Source organism: Fusarium verticillioides, chromosome 4 (genome assembly GCF_000149555.1).
Source record: "Fusarium verticillioides 7600 chromosome 4, whole genome shotgun sequence".
In the NCBI taxonomy this organism is placed as follows: Eukaryota; Fungi; Ascomycota; class Sordariomycetes; order Hypocreales; family Nectriaceae; genus Fusarium; species Fusarium verticillioides.
In genome coordinates, this window is record NC_031678.1 from 3,026,136 (window position 1) to 3,044,406 (window position 18,271).

Genomic DNA, 18,271 nt, shown 5'->3' on the forward strand with positions numbered 1-18,271 from the left:
GTCAAAGCTCAGGCGGTCAATGACTCAGACGGGGAGCTAGGTAGATATTGTCGCTTTGCATTAATTAATTGAAGCACCAAAGCCCCGCAATCAAGGCTGATGAAGCTGGGATCATGAGACAATATATCGCTAGGTACAACATACCCTGGAGTACCTAGTGGTATGCCACGATTCCACAGCACAGTGCCCGTGTAAATGTCCCATTGCTTGTAGCAAAGGGAAGATTGGCTTAAAAACTTCAAATTTAATAATTAAATCATGCATTAGAATAGTATTTCTATTGGGGGTATTTGTACTCACCACAGAATCATCCTAGCTTCGGGCTGAATGTGAAACAGTCACGATGTCGTCAAACCGAGCTCTCTGAAGGCAAGCCCGAATCCATGATGTCTCCACCGTCATCAAAAGATTCAACTCCAAGATAGATGAATAACCTGAGCCGATAAAGACTGGTCAAGTGAACGATTAGCACCCAAAGTTTCTCGAGCAGCCAGGTTGGCCCTAAACTGAAGTTGCTTGTGGAGCTTTCTTGGATGTGTGACCCCATTTAACACTCGGAGCGAAGTCCCCTGTTTGACAGTCTTATATAGTTCCATACACGTCGGCTGTTTCGACGTAAACCTTACTGGCAAGGCAGCTGGGATTTGGGATTTTGGATGATGGGGATGATGGGTTTACGGCCAGTACCCGTGATGGTGTCGGCCAAGCTGTTATTGGCATTCTCAGTCATCTAGAAGAAACAGTGAACCGCATTGCCTATATCTCGTCTACAGAGCTATCTCTGAATGACATTCTGGAGGCTGAATAAAAGCTTGTCGGTAAGGAAGGTTGGAAGATCACGCATGTCAAGACGGATGAGGAGATTGCCAAGGCACAGAAGATCATTGCAACTGCCACCGAAATGATGCCCAGAATGATGACTACTGGAAGACTGGGTCTTGCAGTCAATGTTCAGGAAAGATCTCAGGCGAATTTTGAGAAACGGGGCATCCTTGAGAATGACTCGTTGGGAGTACCACAGGAGAGCATCGAAGAGGTTGTCGCACGAGTCAAGAACGGGCGATAGAGATGCGCCTGTTGGGAATATAGACACAAAAATGAGCCAGATACTGTTGCTTATCTCTCACGTTTGTCAATACTTGTAGGTAATTACATGGTCTGATCCAGCATGCGGGCATCGTACTCCTTCGTTGCTGAGCCTGTGCAACAATGCCTCTTGATACTAATATGTCAAATATACCAACAGGAGTGGATAAACTTATCCCACCAGTAATTTCTGACCTGTGCAGGGCAATCCTTGGTTAACGATATGATTTGCCAGCGATGCTTTGAGATGAGGGGAATGCTCACGTGTGGAGAAGCGTCGAATCCAATTCGACCCATATCCGGCACTCAACTTCAGCTGACGTATCCTCAGCCGGATATCTTGAATCGGATCACCTGCTAAACAATATAGAAGAAGAAACTTAGTTGGTTCAAGTTGAAGTTACAGACAAATGCTAGCAGCAGCACGAGCAGAACTCGCGTCTGGTGATTCAGGCGCCGGCCCAAATGGTGCCTCCACAAAACCGCCCAAGAAGCGCGTCCGCAATTTCACGGCAGATGATCGAGCTGCACATCGCATCTTTGAGAAGAAGCGGCGAGAGCTGTTTCGAGAGCGACTTAATGTGAGATCATTCTTCTAATCTGTACTAGACCTTGTCTAACGTTTTGTTGTAGGACTTGGCGAAAGAACTGCCTGCGCTAGCTGGGAAGAACCCCGCCAGGCTGTCAAAGCACGACGTGATTGAAGAGAGTATAAATCGTCATCAGTTTGAGCGTGGTGCATGCCTGGATGTGATACAAGCGTATAGAGCTATGGTCCGGGAGCGAGATCAGTTGTTGGCTGAAGTGAATACCTGGCGAGCTACGGCTGGGGGGCCTGAACGTCATGCTGCCAGCAACCAGATGGACCTTGATGAGTTGGGAAAGCTGGAGGCCAAAGTTCGAGGTCAACAGGCAGAAGGCCGTCGCGCTGAAGTCCAAGATTCTGCTCCAGTAGACGCAAGCTATACTATCGTCAACGATCCGACTTCTCAGCCTTCTTTCTCTCCCCCTACCAATTCTACTCATCCAGGACCAGTACCCCACCCAGCCTTACTAGGGAACGAAGAAGGTAGTCTGATTTCAAGCTCTTCATTCGAGCCAGGTGGCCCGATATCTGACCCGAACGCCTTTCTGAACACGACCATGGCATTGATGGAAACGCAACATTTACCGAACCAAGCTATGATGATGCCACTAAAGAATATGAGCGACCCCAGCGCCGATGCGATTACAGAACCGCAATTGGAGAACGGCAGGCCCATCTCCAATATGCACGACTTCTTTGCGGACACTTCAGCCGATCACATATCTCTCGCAGACTGGGGCACGGATTTTCCTCTTTCAGCGATGGACTTTGGGCCAGATACGACACTTCAACAATATTGTTTCTAGTACTCTTGGCAACTTGTTTTGCTGGTCAATTTCAGGCGATATGGAGCCCTGTCTACACTTTGGCCAGCATAGCCTCAACCTTGGCCTTGCTTCGCTCTTCACCACCAATAAACAGTGTCAGCGCATCTGCCAAACGAGTTTTGGTAGCTTCGTCAGCTTCATTCGCTTTGTCAATCTCAGCACCGCCATTAGCAAGATAATTGACATCAGTGCTGGCCAACTTTCCATCCCAGTCTGGGCCAGCCAAGGGATCGATAGAGAGGAGCTTTGTGAGACGCTCCGGCAGTGGATTGGCGTTCTTGTAGGCATGGACAGGTTTGGGTAGGCCTTCTCCAGGTTGCTTGGAAGCATCATAGGGAAGCTTAGAGAGCTTCTCGAGGACGGTATGGGAAATGGTGGCGGAGTGGCACCCCATTTCACCAGCTGCCATAGCCTCTTGAGGCGTGATGAAGCTAGGGATCGTCAGAAGGAAACTCGGATTGGTGAATCTTTCTTACCTGGCGTTCTTCACGAGGGGTTGTTCCTTTCCGGTTTCCTTGTAAAGTCGTTTGTATGTCTCAAGAATCTGAACGATGCGCGGAGAATTTGGGTGCTCCAGCGCAGGGTCAGCAACGTCTGGCCAAAGAGATAGCTCATCGTGCGCCCGAGTTTCTGTAGTTCTGTGTTAATTCTATACTTCTACTGCTTGTTCCTTAACATACCGTTATAATAGGGACTGATGTACAGCATACCAGCCTGGCTGCAAGCGATAGCCTGCGCAAGACTGAAAAGTGCCGTGCCAAGTGTCGGGATGCCCTCGGCGGAGAGAATCTTCGCAGCGTTCAAAGCAGGCCCCGTAGAAGGGATCTTGATGCAGAATCGCTCTCGCGAGATGCCGGCTCTGGCAAATTCCTTATCATAAAGGCGTGCATGATCAAGAGTTGCTTGTGTGTCGTAGGCTTTGGAGGGAAGTGTCTGCAGAAGAACACGTCCTTGGATGGAATCGATGTTCTTCTTGCACATAAGAACAGCCTGTAAGCTAGTGAGCAGGCTTTCATTGACTCCGGTGAGATGTATCATTTACCATGCGCGTATAAATGGCGAGCCAGCCTTGGTCTTTGAGCTCCTTTGTAATTTGCTCGAACAAGTCTTTGTTCGAATCATCGCCGAGTTGGATGTCAACCCAAAGTTGGTTGCTGGTCTGATCATGGAACTTGAATGGCATGGCTTTGATCCACTCTGGAGCCATCCAGTCGACATCCACGTTGACTAAGCCCATCAGCATTTCGTCGTCAAGGGATTTTTCAGAAATGAAACGTACGCTGCTCTTCGAGCTTGTCAAGCCATGATTGAATTCCGGTGCTTCCCATTTTGGATAAAGTTTGCAGAATGTTCTGTTGGTAGATTCAAAAGATGTTTGTTTTCAATGACTTACTTTTCTTAGTGTAGCATGGAGAGCGGACGAGGAATACGCTTATAACCTTACTTCCATCAAGTTGTCAATCATCGAATGGCTCCAAATTGCCGAGATTTCGACCGTGATGTAACCTGCCCTGCGTGTATCAAGTCTCTGTACACTATTCCCCTCCTAAGCCCTGCGTGTGCCAATCCATTCCGCCGAATCTTCCCCGCCCGTGCCCTGTGTGTTCCAATGCCCTGCGTGTGGCATCAGCATGTTAGTGCATTCGAATCGGCCAATTGGGTGGTTGACCCGATTACACTAACTCTTCCTTCGGGGGCAATTGTTTAGCTTGCCGAGACCCGGCACTTCAGGAACATTCTTGTTTGCCTCATCTCACATGATGTAAATTCCTATGCGGGGTGGAATCAGCCAGTCTGGGGTGGAAGTGGCGCCATTCTAAGAAGAGTATGGAGCGAAAGTTGATACTCCGGGGAACCTAGTCACCCCGCAAGTTGATGCTCTGATCGACGAATATAAGAGTGGCTCTCTTGCGCTGATGGACAGACATGATGTTCAAGAGCTATCAATTGGTTACCAGTAATTCTGCAGATTTCACAAAACATTATGGACCGCAAGTCTGATATTGAAGATCAGGTCAAGCATGATGTTGAACACATCGACCATCTCACGCCACAAGACTTTACTCGAAATGCCAACGCCAAGTATGTTGCTCATCGGACAGTAGACAGTTGCTGATATCGTCAATTTGCAGAATTCGTAATCCTCTTGCTGGCATATCTCAAGCTGACCTGCGAACGCAAGTCAATGCCTTCTGCGAAGACTACGACTTCCAGGACAAAATAGACGTCTTCTACCGGGGTGCACTCGCAGCTCAAAACCCTACTAGCTACGAGAACATCGAAGAGCTTACTGACGAGGACAAACGCGTGCTGCAAAGGGAAGTGACTCATAAGTGGCATCTTCCTCGTACTCTCTACTACGGCATTGCTCTTTGCTCTCTTGGATCTGCCGTTCAAGGCTGGGACAACACTGGGGCAAACGGAGCTAACCTATCTTTCCCGCAAGAATTCGGCATTGAGCATAGAACCACTCTTATTGGTGTCATCAACTCTGGGCCCACGCTCTTCGGTCTGTTGAGTGCTTGGGCAGCTGATCCTATCAACAACCGCATTGGCCGTCGAGGCGCCATTTTCTTGACCGGCCTCTTCTGTATCTTTCCGGTACTTGCTCAAGCGTTTACCCAGAACTGGTGGGGACTCTTGATATGTCGTCTTTTTATGGGCTTGGGAATGGGTATCAAGATCTCGACCATTCCCATTTACTCCGCCGAGATTGCCCCAGCTTCCATCAGAGGCGGCATTGTCACCAGCTTTCAGCTATGGGTTGCTTTCGGCATTTTTGTAGGATTCTGCTCGAACCTCATCTGGTATCGTATCAGAGACCTTGCTTGGCGGTTCCAGCTTGCAGCTGCGTTTGTCCCAGCTATTCCGGTAGTTATCTTTGTTTGGTTCTGCCCTGGTCAGTATTCATTGGTGCTATACTGATACCACATGCTAACGAATATACAAGAATCCCCTCGGTGGCTTATCAAGAAGGGCCGTTACCAAGACTCTTTCAAAGTGTTCCGCCGTATCCGCAACACGGAGATGCTAGCAGCCCGAGACTTGTACTATGCTCATCGACAGATCCTTGAAGAGAAAGATGCCTTCGGTGGGAAGACCCTCGCACGTCGTATGTGGGAACTCATCAGCGTCCCTCGCCTCCGCCGAGCTACAGTGGCGTCGTCGTGGATCGTCATCTCCCAGCAATTTTCCGGAATCAACATCATGGCATTTTACTCGTCCACCATCTTTGCTGCTGCCAACTACTCCACAAGGGACTGTCTTCTGGCTTCTATGGGATATGGTCTTGTCATGTTTATTTTTGCCTTCCCTGCTGTTTATATGGTTGACACCTTTGGCCGCCGAAATCTGCTACTAGTTACCTTCCCCAACATGGCATGGTGTTTGCTGGCGGCAGGGTTCAGTTTTCAGATTGACAAAGATTCTAGTGCCAGAGTTCCGCTTATCGCTTTCTTCATTTACCTCTTCACTGCCATGTATGGACCTGGTAAGTTGACTTTCCAATCACCAACCTGCCAGAAACTAACTGTTCAGGCATTGGACCGCTACCTTCTATCTATTTCTCCGAAGCCTTTCCACTGTCGCATAGAGAGATTGGCTCCGCCTTTACCATCTGTGTCAACAACGCGGTTGGCAGTGCATTGACCTTAACATTCCCGTCCCTTCTTGATCGTCTTGGGCCGACCGGGGCTTTCGGCTTCTACGCAGGCCTCAACGTTGTAGCCTTTGTCGTGATATTCCTGATCATTCCAGAGACTAAGTAGGTAAATCATGGTGGGATTCGCTATTCTCGTAACTAACCGGAGTGCTACAGACAACGCACGTTGGAAGAACTGGACTACATTTTTGGAGTTCCTACAAGACGTCACGTCGCTTATCAAGTTCGACATTGGTTGCCTTGGTTTGTCAACAGATATATATTTCTTCAGAAGTCAGCTAAGCTTGACCCGCTCTATCAGCTGGACTAGAGGAACAGGACGAGCGGAATGAAGTAGCGAATAATTCTAGGGGCAGAAAGGGTGGTAAAGTCGTTCTTTAACTAGACGTTTAATTGATTCTGCGTATTTCTGCCAATGTTTGTACGCTAAGAGTTCAGCTAGCTGATTTGGTGATCACGATAGTCAGTACAGCCTCTCATCTCACAGTGTCCCCAGATTCATTTGCAAGCTGTTTCTGTTCCTTAACTATTCAGCATCAAAGGTCAAACCATTCGGATATATCTCCTCCAATATCTTCCGCATTTGTGGATGAGTGGTTCAGTAATAGTCTAGTGACGTACATCGTTAGGATACATTTCCTCAAGTATCTGCCAGATTCGACGTCGATTGGTGAAGCCACCGGGGACACCGAGGCCAACATTTTCGTAGCTACAGCCACCGCCAATTAAGTATCGCGGTGTTACTTCTGGTGGGGCCACGACCTGTCTTGTAATCTTCTCCCAATCCCAGTTTTGGGCGCCCAAGTCTCCTACACTAGTCTTATCGTGAATCTCTTTGATATCAAGGTCCCAAAGGAAGGGGACCTGGAAGAACATCTGCTTCCATGTTGATGGGGCATGATATAAGTGCACTTCAGCGGGAGCTGATGTTGATGGAGGAATGAGCAAACAAGGTTCTTTAATTCTTGCGGGAGACGCTCAAAGCGCTTCTTGAAGCCACTGAGTCTTTTCGGCAATTTGCCAGAAACGTCTTTCTCGGTCTTCAGGTTTGCGATCAGAAGCGTGCTTAGGTTCGGAATCGTGATCGGGTTCTCATTCCACTATGTATCAAGGTTCAGCAACTACATCTGAGGTTACTAGGACATGTATTCCAGACTTACCCAGCCATACTCATAGTCTCCAGAGAATTGCATTCTAACGATGTGAGACGGAACAAAATATCGTCCAAGGCCAATTGCAAACGGTTGGCCCGGTAGGTTCTCAGTTATTCCAGGGATGAACCTACGGAGAGGAAATTCCGTGTGTTTGTGACTGGTACAACGGCGCTCGAGGGTCAGCCATAGGTCCCCAACAGACCTTAAGCTGGCCTTATAAGAGCTTTTCATAACCCGATTGGCTAGATCTCCGCAAGCTGTATGCAGACCAAGGTACATCATTCCCTCCCATTCTGAAGGACGGTGAGACTCCTTGTTTAGACAGTAGGGGGTATGAGGATGTATCGTCTCTTCCCGCGGGAGTAAAATAAGGGTATCCTTATGGCCGCCAGGTTTCGTAGCATGGCGAGAAACTTCAACACTATTGACCCTTCAAGAGGGAGGTGACTTAAATCGTTGAGGCCAGTGCGGGCCAGACAATGCGATGACATCAGTTTTCCAGCCCTCTGGGCGGTCAAGCGAGATGCCGCAAATTGTGCATAAGTTGAAGTCAGAGCGAAGACGCATAATCGACCTTTCAAGGGATAAGTAATGGAGATTTGTGTATGTAGAACAAGTATGCAGAGCGCCCTCAGATTCGTCTCGTGAATGGTTGGGTTCGAATGTTTTATTGTAGGAAATAAGCAAGGAAAGAAAAGAGAAAACAAAAAGAATAGAAAGCAAATTTATATTGTGTTGTAATTATGGGCCAGACATGTTATTTATACTCTAGTCTTGTGGCTGACCCGAGGGATTGGAGCTTTTATACGCCTCCAAGGCCGGCCAAGGAGTCATCATTTAGGTTCACATCATATTAGCTTTATGCTGTAGCCATTGGTCAGTCATCGTGGTATCGATGTCTAAGTTATAGGCTAGAAGTGTTATTTGCAGTTAAGACTTGTGGCTGAGCGCTTATTCCGGCAGAGAGAACCTAGTCTTATGGCTGAGAGCCTAAATCAGCACACAGAACCTTGATAAGTGTTAGTACCCTAAAGCTTAACTTTATAGCCAACAATCGGCGAAGTGACTCGGTGATGAGAAAGTCAAATGCGAAAGGGCGAATAAGGAGCTCCAAACACCCTTTCAAAGAGAAATGGTCCAGTAGGAGAGCTGCTCGAGTAAATAGTGGCCTACTTATTTATGAAGAGGTAAAAAGTATTTGTAGTATGGGACGAATCTAATAAGGGAACGAAGCCGAAAGAATATGCTTGTATTACCCTAGTATACACTCTGAACGCCAGATTCAACTAACCGCCACTCGTTCTGTTTTAATGATTACATGACCTTCATTCCCATGGCAGTGTTGCTGGCCAAACCAGCCAACTCAAAATGCTGCACCATCTTCGCCGATCCAGATCCACCGGAGACATCGAGAACCGTTACAGCAGCCTGAGTAGTACCATTACCTGGTGAAAGAGCATAAAGGAAGTTGCCAGAAGCAGCCAGGTCGATCAGGCCAGGGTCACCGTTGCAAGTCAAGTCAAGCTCAGATACAACGCTCGCATCCTCAAGGCTCATCTCGACGACTCGATTGCGTCCGACATCTGTGACGAAAGCAGACTTGGTAGCGGGGGAGATGGCGACCCAGCAGGTGGCCGTTTGGCCTTCTACTGCGCCCTTGGCGGCAGTGGTGGCTTCGCAGCTGTTGGGATCGACATCGAGAATGGCTGCGCCGAAGGAGGCATCTGTGGCGAAAACCTTTGATGTTCCGGGGATGACCTGTGAGCCAAAGAGAACAGCTGTTCCTTCAGGTGAACTACGAGCATCCTGCTTGCTCACAGCCGCGACTCCGTTGTTCATCTCAACATTCGCGACGGAGATAAAGCCAGTGTTGTTCACAGCAGGGTCACCCTTGACCATAGTGAACAGCATAGACTCATCCTCTGAGAAGAGTACTTGTGAAAGCGTGTTTGTAGGCCCGACAGGAGGTGTTGTTTGACCGAGGTCAATTGGTCGCAGTTCGTCCATGGCACCGAGTCCTTGTCGCGAGAAGCTGCTGCAAGAAACACCGGCCTTAGCACCAGTTGAACCAACACACACAACTCCATTCTTGGCGGAAGCAGCGACAGTGTTGGGGAACTCGCCGGGGATTTGGACTGGCTTGCCGACCATCTGTAGTTTCGTGGGATCGGATCGTGAGACTCTAAGCATGCTGAGAGTGTTGGAGCCAGCGTTGACAGCGAAGATGTTCTACAACAGAGTTAGTAAAGGATTATGTCATTGGTGAGGAATATTTAAATTACGTTGCCTGCGATTGTCAAAGCAGACTGGCTGATCAAGGCATCGGGTGTAGCGGGCTTGCCATCAGCATCAACAGCTACAGAGCCTGCACCTCCAGTCATGGTGACTTTGCCCTTTGACAGTGTACCGTCCTGACCAATTGGGATAGCGAGAACCCCGTTCGCTTCCTCGTTGGTGAGAACATAGATCGCCTTGCCCATCATAGCATTGCTGTTCATTCCGGGCTTGCATGCTGGGTGGCTGCTAGCTTCTTGTGCGAGCCAGAGTAAAGCTGGGAGAAGGAATCCTGAAGAGAACATGTTGATTGATGTGTTGGTGACGAAATTGGTAAGAGAGTGTAGAAGAAAAATAATAAAATGCAGGCCGGCTGCAATGAATGAGAGAAGAACGTTTAAGTGATTGAATGAAGATATCGAGTTTATTGAACGCGTCTCGATCTTCTTTATAACAATCTCTCGTCCAGACTCACCATCTCCATAATCTATTTGCAGGGATAAAGTCTCGACATCAAAGTAATCTGAATCTCCTCTTTAGGAAAGGCTTGATTCTTATTGCAACATAAACGGCCAAATTGAAAGTCCCACTTGCTTAAAATGTGAAACGATGCTGAAGAACCATCCACAGTTCGGAAACAACATAATGCGACTTGGTTGCCGTGCTGCCGGCTAAAGTGAAACCGGGGTGCGATGTCCCCTGTTTAGAAGTCAGATCTGTGCTTCTGGACTCCGTAATCACGATTTCCTTTTTGAAAGCACCGAAGTTCATTCAAAGATTCTTTCCAATGACAAAGAGACAAGCAGTTGGCCTCGTTTCCAGTGCTCAGCCGATCGGTGTGGTATAGGAACCAGTCAATGGTATGGAGAGAGAGAGACCTTATTGTTGGCGCGTAAGAAACCAATAACAGGGATGAAAATGGGTGCACGAGCGAGCATATGGATAGGATAACCTTATCATACAAGTTTAACACGAATTAATGTGATCAACTTCACATTTGTGGAAACAAACTTGCTAAGCTCTCCAATAATGCTATTACTTATCCTTGCAAATAGCAGTACTCTTTCTCGTCCATTCGGCATGCTCCTTGAGACATAATATCACAGCCCTTTGGCTAATCCCTCTCCATGTCAGGGCTGACAGGAGTAAGACGAACCTTTCCCCATTGGGAAATTCTGATATTCTCATCCTGGAGGCCCCAAAATGAGGGGACGACGCCGAAACGCCCCTGATACAAGGGTCTCACTCAGCTAGCGCTCATCAGAACCAATAGGAACAATGCTCACCCGTTGACTAATCTTGGATAAGAAACAACAATGAAGCAGCTGAGCTGGAGTCGTTGTTTTCTTCATCTTTATTGATCTTTCATCATTTTTACCTTTTTCGCGTTTCCTCCTCGCTTGCGTCAACCTCACAATGACTGATAGAATCTTCCGAATCTTCAACCCTGGTGGTTAGTTTGAGTTTTTGCTAGCCCTTGTTCGGACGAATCACTGACGATGATCAAGAGCCCAAGGAAAATCCAGTAGAGAGGCGGAGAGCCCAACTACGACGTGCTCAACAGTAAGAAGTTCCTGGGACACTGTCTTATATAACCATTGTTAACACCCCACTCTTTTAGAACCTACCGTGGACGAAAGGATAAGTATGCCCGGACGTTGGAGGAAGAGCTAGCCAAGTCCCGATCCCGGGAAGCGGAACTCGCGAGAGAATGCGAACAACTCCGTGCAGGTCTCCAAAATGCCCTTCAGCAACTATCTCAAGGTCCCAATTCCACCGATACTGGGTTCAGAGAGATCAACTACCCGATCAATGACTACACTACCCCATCTAGAACCACGGGATCGTCGAGCGGCGCGTCGCCGATGTACCTCGGTGACCCGGGCTACCAATCGGTGGACATTGTACCTTCTCCACAACTGATATCACCATCTTCGTTCGGAGACTTCTCTGACCCATCCGAAGTCCATGAGGCTCCCGTCTTGTTCAATCAAGGGTACTCAAGCCATTCACGCGTGGGTGAAGTTGATCAGATCATTGCAGGCATGGAGTTTGTTCTAAAGTATGTTCCATCATCACTCATTATCCAGTCCCTGCTGACACATACTAGAATTGAAGAGCCTTGTCTGGGTCATCTCCACGGCGATCCTAAGAAGCCCGACGAGCCTGGTAACCATGCCCTGACTGCGACGGCTCAGCTCATGGCATCCTGTGGCGACACATCACATACAAATAACCCACGACTCCCTTCATCCCCCAGCTTTGGAAATACTCCATCATCTATGCTAGAGCGCCTTTTGACACTGGCGCCCGACCTGTCGAATGAGGATGAGATGACACCAATCCAGGCCTGGAATGATATCCGGTGTCGGCCAAACTTTGGTGGATTTAGTACAAGCAGTTTGGGTAGCCTTGCGGCGAAATTGATGAAGGCTGCGAAATGCCACGGGTAAGTTCATTCTTTCAGTTCCAGTGTTCTGAGATAACTAACAAAGGACAGATTTGGCGCTGCGATCAAGCGATCTGTTTTTGAGGGACTAGTCTACGAGACCCTTGTTACTGGACAAACCTTTTAGTCCCTGGTTTAGACTACTGTATCATATTTACCCTTTGTGTTCAAACCTTTGTGACTCATTCAGTGAAGCTTTATTTAACTGGAAATCTAGTCCTGTTAACGACCGAATCCCTAACAGTCAGTCATCAGGATATCTAACTTTTCAGCTAAAAGCAAGATCCTAGGTGACAGTGAGGACGGAGAGTATTTCGCCTGTATCTGTTTATTGGTGTCCTTTCCTTTTGTGCCCTGGGATCCGAAGCCTCTTTTAAAACCCTAACCCTACACCAGTATTACATTTACATTCTCGTTGAATCTGTTCTTGCATGCCGGGGAACGTCCTGTCATATGTGCATATTGTTCGCAACTTGGGCATGAGAACATGCTGCCTCTGTGCTTGTAGCTGCTATAAATAACGGCGGCCTATAAGGTTAGGCTTTAGGCTGCGAATATAGATAACAAACGATAACACAATTTTTTCCCCTAGTATAAGCTTTAACCTAGAAGCTTTTACATTAACTTATAAATCCTATTATATGCTACCTAGAGCATTATAAATAGACGAGACTAAGAGGCATAAAAAGGGATGTAAGCTCAAGTTTGCATCTCTGCACACACACCATAATCTTGCAGCTGCTCGACAGCTGTTCAGGCAACAACCTGCGTTATTAATTGTTCGACTCTGCTCTCTTTCTCACCACGCGGCTATGGTTCACCAGTGTCTCTGACCCTCGAGGCGCCAAGTTCAGCTGTACAGATGCCATTCTCCGAGTGACACTGGCAATGCGAATTTTGGTATTTAATCATTTCCAGTCGCCCCGATATTTCTCATCAAACTCTCTAACCAAGACTTCTTCGATACCTCAGACAAGAAATATCTCTTCGGAAAGAAACAACTTGCATAAACCTTTATTCAGATTCATCATACGACTTCATTTTCCATTCGTGGCTTGTCGCTGCAACCCATACCCGTACTGTAAATTTACCATGGAAGACTTGATGGCTACTATGGGTGACTTGGTTACTCGACGGATCGCCTTGCGAACCGAGTTGGCAGAAGTCGAGGAGAATATCGCGATTCAGGTGGCAGCTGTACGCGAGGAAGGTGCTCGTCAGGCAGCTATTCGTGAGGCAGCTGGAGGGGATGAGGTCTTCGCGAATGCTGATACAGTCGATCCGACCCCTACTTCTAGAGATGACGCCGATAACGAAGGCAACAATGACAACGAAAACGACAATAACGATGTCGACGATAACCTCCAAATTGCATTCGACTTCGAGGGTGGGTTTGATGGGATGATGGTGCCGATCTTTCCTGAGGCACCAGGCTCTCCAGAGACTACATCCTCGTCAGGCGCAGAGATTATCACCTCGACACCGCCCCAACCTTCCAAGCTGTCACTTCGTGACACCATGTCTATTACATCTTGGCAAGGCCGGCCCATTGACTCCCGATTCAAGCCTGACCAGTGGCTGTCTGAGAAGCCCAGCGAGTCCTTCTCAAGAGACTTCCTCTGGAGGATTGGTAGAGCCCGCTTACACAACACCCTGCGTCCCGAGATTTTTGTCCTCATGCTCGCCCATCCCAACGCTGCGGGATGTCCTGCCAACGAAGCTTGCCACCACTGGGAGTTGCGCTGGGATGATAGACCCCGAAGAGAGCCTGGAACCATTGAGCTGGAGCTGATCTGCCTTGATAAGCGTGATCGCGGAGATTATATTTCTCCCCCCGATAAGGAGTTCCATATGCTTGATCAGCATCATGCTAACCCCATCAAATGCAATCCATGCTTCTTGTTCAATGGTTTGAAGCCTGACTTCAGCAGTCTGGATGGGACTAATCTTGATGTGGTTTTGTTTCGACTGCTTGAGCCTAATGACGGCGATATTGGTGAACCCGTTGAGGGGCGGGATGAATTCGAAGGCAATAATCTTGATCACCCGTTTGAGAAGATTGGGTGGGATGAAGTCCATAAGTACATGGATCGCTGGGGTCGTCACCTCGCAACTTTGTTGCGTGAGTGAACGATCGACCGATCTCCGACAAACTGGCTCCCATGCGATGGTTGGATAGTGGAGGATAGGCTATGAAACAATGATTTTAAGAGGCGGTATTGTGGCTCTGTGAGCGGCTATAGTTGGGCAGAATGGGTTTGATGAGAGAAAAGGATCATCGTGGGAGACCTACTTGTGTTTTTGGAGGATGGAGTAACATATGAAATGCGTCTTTTACCATTGAATACAAACTGAACAGAGGTCATATCGTTGATAGTTCTCCTCAAGTGTAAAATATTCGACATGTTATGCGTAGCAAAGTATCAACTATTGGTGTATTTTCGAGTGACCCCTGGTGTTTGACCTTGCATCTAGCTCCCAGGCCTCGAACAAGATTCTCAAGGTACGGACGGATATTTCCGCCCTGGCTTGAAAAGGCATTCTACACGTGATTCGGCCGCCTGAGCTTGTATTTCACCCCAAGGCTAAGTTTCTTTGCAAAGAAACACTCTTGCAGCTCACTGAGCTAGGGCTTGGTGTGCCTGAAGGGTCACTTACCAACTACACACAAGATGGATGGCATCATCTGAGAATCCTTCGGCAAGTATTTAATAGAGCACTTCACTAATATGTTTATGAGAAACTATCCTCAGCGTATTACCACCCAGAGGTTGAATGATGAGGTTCGCTATATGCTTCTAGAGTAGGAGAGCCTTCAGACCATTGCTCCTTGAGGTCAGATAGATATTTGAATTGCATTAGCTATTATTAACTGGGCAAGAACGACAGAAATGATAGTCCTGATAACGAATCCACGCTTTCGACATGAACAAGTGGGCAGGTTGTCTGGGTTGGCTTTCTCGTACCTGAATATTCCTTATTGTGCACCCACCAAACCATGTACATGATCCTCCACGAACTCATTCTCACCAGTCGATGGCGTCATCGTCGTCTTCGTGTTCACCTTCATTGCCAATTCCCCCATGTACCCTCCCCATGTGCTGATAGCATTCTTCTCCATCTGTAAAGGTCTTCAAGCAAAGCCAGCAGATATGCGTCCCACAGGCAGTGCAATTTATATGATTGCAGCCTTCATCCTTCTGTATGTGCGTGTTACATTTGGGACAATCTTTAAACCCCAGCTCTTCCTTTGCTTTGAGAAGCTCCGCCATGCCTCCAGACTCGTTGCCCTTGTACTCCGCGCAAGTTTTTCTCGGATGCGAGACGTGGCAGCTCGTGCAGGTTGCCGTCATGCATTTAGTACAGGTAAAAATTGGTGGGATGCTTGTCTCTGGATGGGCAATGCGGTAAACCTGGGTGCATTCTGGAGTTGGACAATAGCGCAGCTGGTCTTGGTGTCGGCGCATAAAAGACGCGAACGAGGCCTCTAAGACACTTTCCAAAATCTCTGAAAGAAGAAAATTCTGGATCTCATGTAGTGGAATGGCTTTTTTGCAGTTTCCTTGGTCTCCAATGCAATTTATGGAGAAGTCACCGATCGTGGATGCTTCTACCTGACACATGCTAACAAAGCAGATCGTGCAGTAGACATGGCCGCACGAAGTTGTAAGAGCTTGGTCGGCTTCGCAGAAACAGACTGCACAGTTGCCTCCGGTAGCCTTTTCCGCCTGTGATTGCTCAGTATTGTGTCCTGTTGATTGAGGCTGCAGTTCTTGCAAAAGCTGGTCAAGTGCTTCGCATGCTGGCACAATCTTATCTTCCGGGCCAAAAACTCGGAATTTGGAGGATTTGATGTCGCGGATAATGACAACTCCAAGACCTTGTTCAATCTCTTGAAGCCTCCTATATGCTCCTCTATCAGCTTTGAAATCGGGAGACCATAGATTCTTCCCATTCAAGGTCATAGTCATTCCATTGATGATTTTTTCGAGGGCCTCTTTCGCTTGCGTAAAGGGTTCGCGATCCTGGCTCTCAAGCTTCAGAACTCTGTAGCCGGTCTCAGGAATTGAGGAAAAATTAACGAATTGCCGTTCCCAATCTTTCCGCAGCGATTCGATGCTGTCTTCAACAACGCCACAAACGCGAGTTGAAACCCTAAACTTGACCAGGTGCACGTGCTGAAGGTAGAGTTTCCCAGAAGGGTTGAACGGCAGCCACGTCTCGTTCAGCTGCGTGACGGCATCCAGGGCTTCAGATTCCTCGATGAACCGGGCTTGTGCCTTGACCCTTCTCGCTGTGGAACTCCCAAACACTTCCCATTGTTCCAAGGCCCCTACGTCGTAGAGCAGGGATTTTATGATAGTCGAGTCAATTTCCGAGTCGGTCTCGTAACTTGGATCACCCATCTCAACTTCATAGGGTGCTCCAGACGAGGGGAAAATCTTGATGATATCCTCCGAAGGGATAGTGGCCACTAAGCCTTCCAACTCCATCTGCCATGGCCCATCCTTTTCAGTAGCATCCTCTGCGGCGGGCATTCTAGCTGTGACTAGCAAGCCAGCGATTTTGAGTTGCTGGTTTTTAAGCTTGTAGTACGACTCGAATGCTTCTGCTGGGTTCCTGAACGAAAGAGTGGCGTTTCTTGTCGGCCTGTGCCATGAGCAGCGGACGTTTCTGCTGTCAACGAGACCAAACGATGATCCATCTGGTAACGGAACGGGGATCTGGGAGACTTCCAAGTCAGGTGCTCGAATACAGGTGCGTAGTTTCCAGCAGGCGGACTTGGCAAACTCTGGGTCTTTGACTTTGATAATTGCCATCCCATTTCGATTTTTCACCAGCTTGATGAAATTGATGTCGCTTATAGATACGGCGATGCCTACGTCCGCTAACAGTTCTTGCACCGATCGTGCCGACGATCCCGGGGGCAGATGGCGCATTTGAATAGCGGAAAAGTCCGAGAGAAGAGTGATGTTAGTGACAGCCGCTCCATTTCCGAATTCAACCCAAGCACCTCCGATCTCACGAGTCCACTGCCCAGTATGCTTTGAAACATAATTAGCTATTGAATTTCTCGCATCGCTGTGGTATAACAGCCTACTTACCTTGGGCCCCTCCATCCACTCGGTGTTGGGCTGATCGTGAGCATATCTGCAGGTAGCTCCCCTCTTACAGAGTCCTTTGGCGAAAAAGCGACATGGTTCCCGAACAGGTCCGGGCTCTTCGTGAGAAAAGCGACAGGCTTCGCCGTGAGTGCATATGCCCTGAGCGTAGTACCTGCAAGGTTCTCTCTGACGACGGTCTGGTCGTCGGGTTCGGGTCAGTGGTCCATCATGAGAAAAGCGACAGTTTTCACCGTGAATACAGAAACCCTGCCTGTAGAATCTACAAGGTGGCCTGACGCGATGTTCCGGGCGTCTCCGCTGACGGTTTTGTTCTCGAAGTGCGTTGGCTAGCGTTTGAGTCTCGTGATCCTGAACTCGTAGTTGTTGGAAGAGCCACGGAAATTCATCTTCGGGGGCAGCAGGACGCTCGAAAATGTTGCCCATGTTTGGCGATATGGATTATTGTCTCGTTCAGAGTCTTTGCAATCAAATGGAAATTATCGGCGTCATTGAATAAGAAATTACGGTGGCGTTGGGGTGAATGTCAAAGCAAATATTAAGTTACACAAAACAACTCGGGGATACTACGGTTAACGGCAGGACTCAAGCTCAAGGTTTACACGGCGTTCAATGAAGGATCTCAAGTGACGGATGAAATGATTCGGAGTGAAGATGGAAAGCTCTGATTTGGTGTTTGATAACGAGAATGTTTGGACGATGCAGGAGGCTGATTGTTTCACTTAACGCGTGACGCGTGTTTGTGACACAGTTAATGAAATCCTGATCTGCAAACTTTACCCCGCAGATAAGATGATGCAGCAACAACATGCGTGATCATTTCGTTTCATGGTTGATGCCAACTCTGATGCAGCGTTTGGGCATGCCTGCGGCAAAGAATTGGGTTATGCCACGCATTTGGATGAGGTGGCAGTGAGTGGTTAAGTGCCCAAGCTCAACAAGCCTAAAGGCGGTGAAGCCTTCGCCACATCATGTGTTGGCAGCTGGAAGTCGAGAGAATACTTGAACAGGGCATAAATAACGCGGACAGCAGCTCATGATTACTGGCGTGTGAAGTGATCGCCTAATATTGTCGCAAATCTGATAGTCCCGGTTATTTTGCTCACCGCTC

General features: G+C 48.2%; 8 protein-coding genes across 8 annotated transcripts; 4 read left to right on the forward strand and 4 right to left on the reverse strand.

Annotated features, from left to right (window-relative positions):
* Positions 1 to 1,385: 1,385 nt before the first annotated feature.
* On the forward strand, positions 1,386 to 3,167 carry FVEG_17130 (hypothetical protein). The gene is made up of 2 exons (XM_018906396.1): positions 1,386 to 1,667; positions 1,720 to 3,167. The coding sequence occupies exons 1-2, from the start codon at positions 1,497 to 1,499 to the stop codon at positions 2,476 to 2,478; spliced, it is 930 nt and encodes a 309-aa protein (XP_018759693.1). The 5' UTR covers positions 1,386 to 1,496; the 3' UTR covers positions 2,479 to 3,167.
* Positions 2,531 to 3,827, reverse strand: FVEG_11919 (transaldolase; the record flags this gene model as incomplete). The annotated part of the gene is made up of 5 exons (XM_018901245.1): positions 2,531 to 2,930; positions 2,976 to 3,129; positions 3,180 to 3,489; positions 3,542 to 3,726; positions 3,779 to 3,827. 5 exons carry the CDS (start codon positions 3,825 to 3,827, stop codon positions 2,531 to 2,533), a joined length of 1,098 nt encoding a protein of 365 aa, XP_018759692.1.
* A 656-nt stretch (positions 3,828 to 4,483) lies between these two features.
* On the forward strand, positions 4,484 to 6,470 carry FVEG_11918 (hypothetical protein; the record flags this gene model as incomplete). Its single annotated transcript, XM_018901244.1, has 5 exons — positions 4,484 to 4,581; positions 4,632 to 5,398; positions 5,450 to 5,989; positions 6,037 to 6,262; positions 6,317 to 6,470. The coding sequence occupies 5 exons, from the start codon at positions 4,484 to 4,486 to the stop codon at positions 6,468 to 6,470; spliced, it is 1,785 nt and encodes a 594-aa protein (XP_018759691.1).
* Positions 6,471 to 6,769: 299 nt separating this feature from the next.
* On the reverse strand, positions 6,770 to 7,353 carry FVEG_17129 (hypothetical protein; the record flags this gene model as incomplete). Its single annotated transcript, XM_018906395.1, has 3 exons — positions 6,770 to 7,083; positions 7,137 to 7,260; positions 7,321 to 7,353. The coding sequence occupies 3 exons, from the start codon at positions 7,351 to 7,353 to the stop codon at positions 6,770 to 6,772; spliced, it is 471 nt and encodes a 156-aa protein (XP_018759690.1).
* A 1,275-nt stretch (positions 7,354 to 8,628) lies between these two features.
* Positions 8,629 to 9,893, reverse strand: FVEG_11917 (hypothetical protein; the record flags this gene model as incomplete). Its single annotated transcript, XM_018901243.1, has 2 exons — positions 8,629 to 9,543; positions 9,597 to 9,893. The coding sequence occupies 2 exons, from the start codon at positions 9,891 to 9,893 to the stop codon at positions 8,629 to 8,631; spliced, it is 1,212 nt and encodes a 403-aa protein (XP_018759689.1).
* Positions 9,894 to 10,957: 1,064 nt separating this feature from the next.
* FVEG_11916 (hypothetical protein) lies at positions 10,958 to 12,197 on the forward strand. Its single transcript, XM_018901242.1, has 5 exons — positions 10,958 to 11,041; positions 11,097 to 11,151; positions 11,210 to 11,650; positions 11,699 to 12,037; positions 12,089 to 12,197. The coding sequence occupies exons 1-5, from the start codon at positions 11,005 to 11,007 to the stop codon at positions 12,162 to 12,164; spliced, it is 948 nt and encodes a 315-aa protein (XP_018759688.1). The 5' UTR covers positions 10,958 to 11,004; the 3' UTR covers positions 12,165 to 12,197.
* Positions 12,198 to 13,129: 932 nt separating this feature from the next.
* On the forward strand, positions 13,130 to 14,167 carry FVEG_11915 (hypothetical protein; the record flags this gene model as incomplete). Its single annotated transcript, XM_018901241.1, has 1 exon — positions 13,130 to 14,167. One exon carries the CDS (start codon positions 13,130 to 13,132, stop codon positions 14,165 to 14,167), a length of 1,038 nt encoding a protein of 345 aa, XP_018759687.1.
* A 700-nt stretch (positions 14,168 to 14,867) lies between these two features.
* FVEG_11914 (hypothetical protein) lies at positions 14,868 to 17,586 on the reverse strand (the record flags this gene model as incomplete). Its single annotated transcript, XM_018901240.1, has 2 exons — positions 14,868 to 17,082; positions 17,143 to 17,586. The coding sequence occupies 2 exons, from the start codon at positions 17,584 to 17,586 to the stop codon at positions 15,064 to 15,066; spliced, it is 2,463 nt and encodes an 820-aa protein (XP_018759686.1). The 3' UTR covers positions 14,868 to 15,063.
* Positions 17,587 to 18,271: the final 685 nt, after the last annotated feature.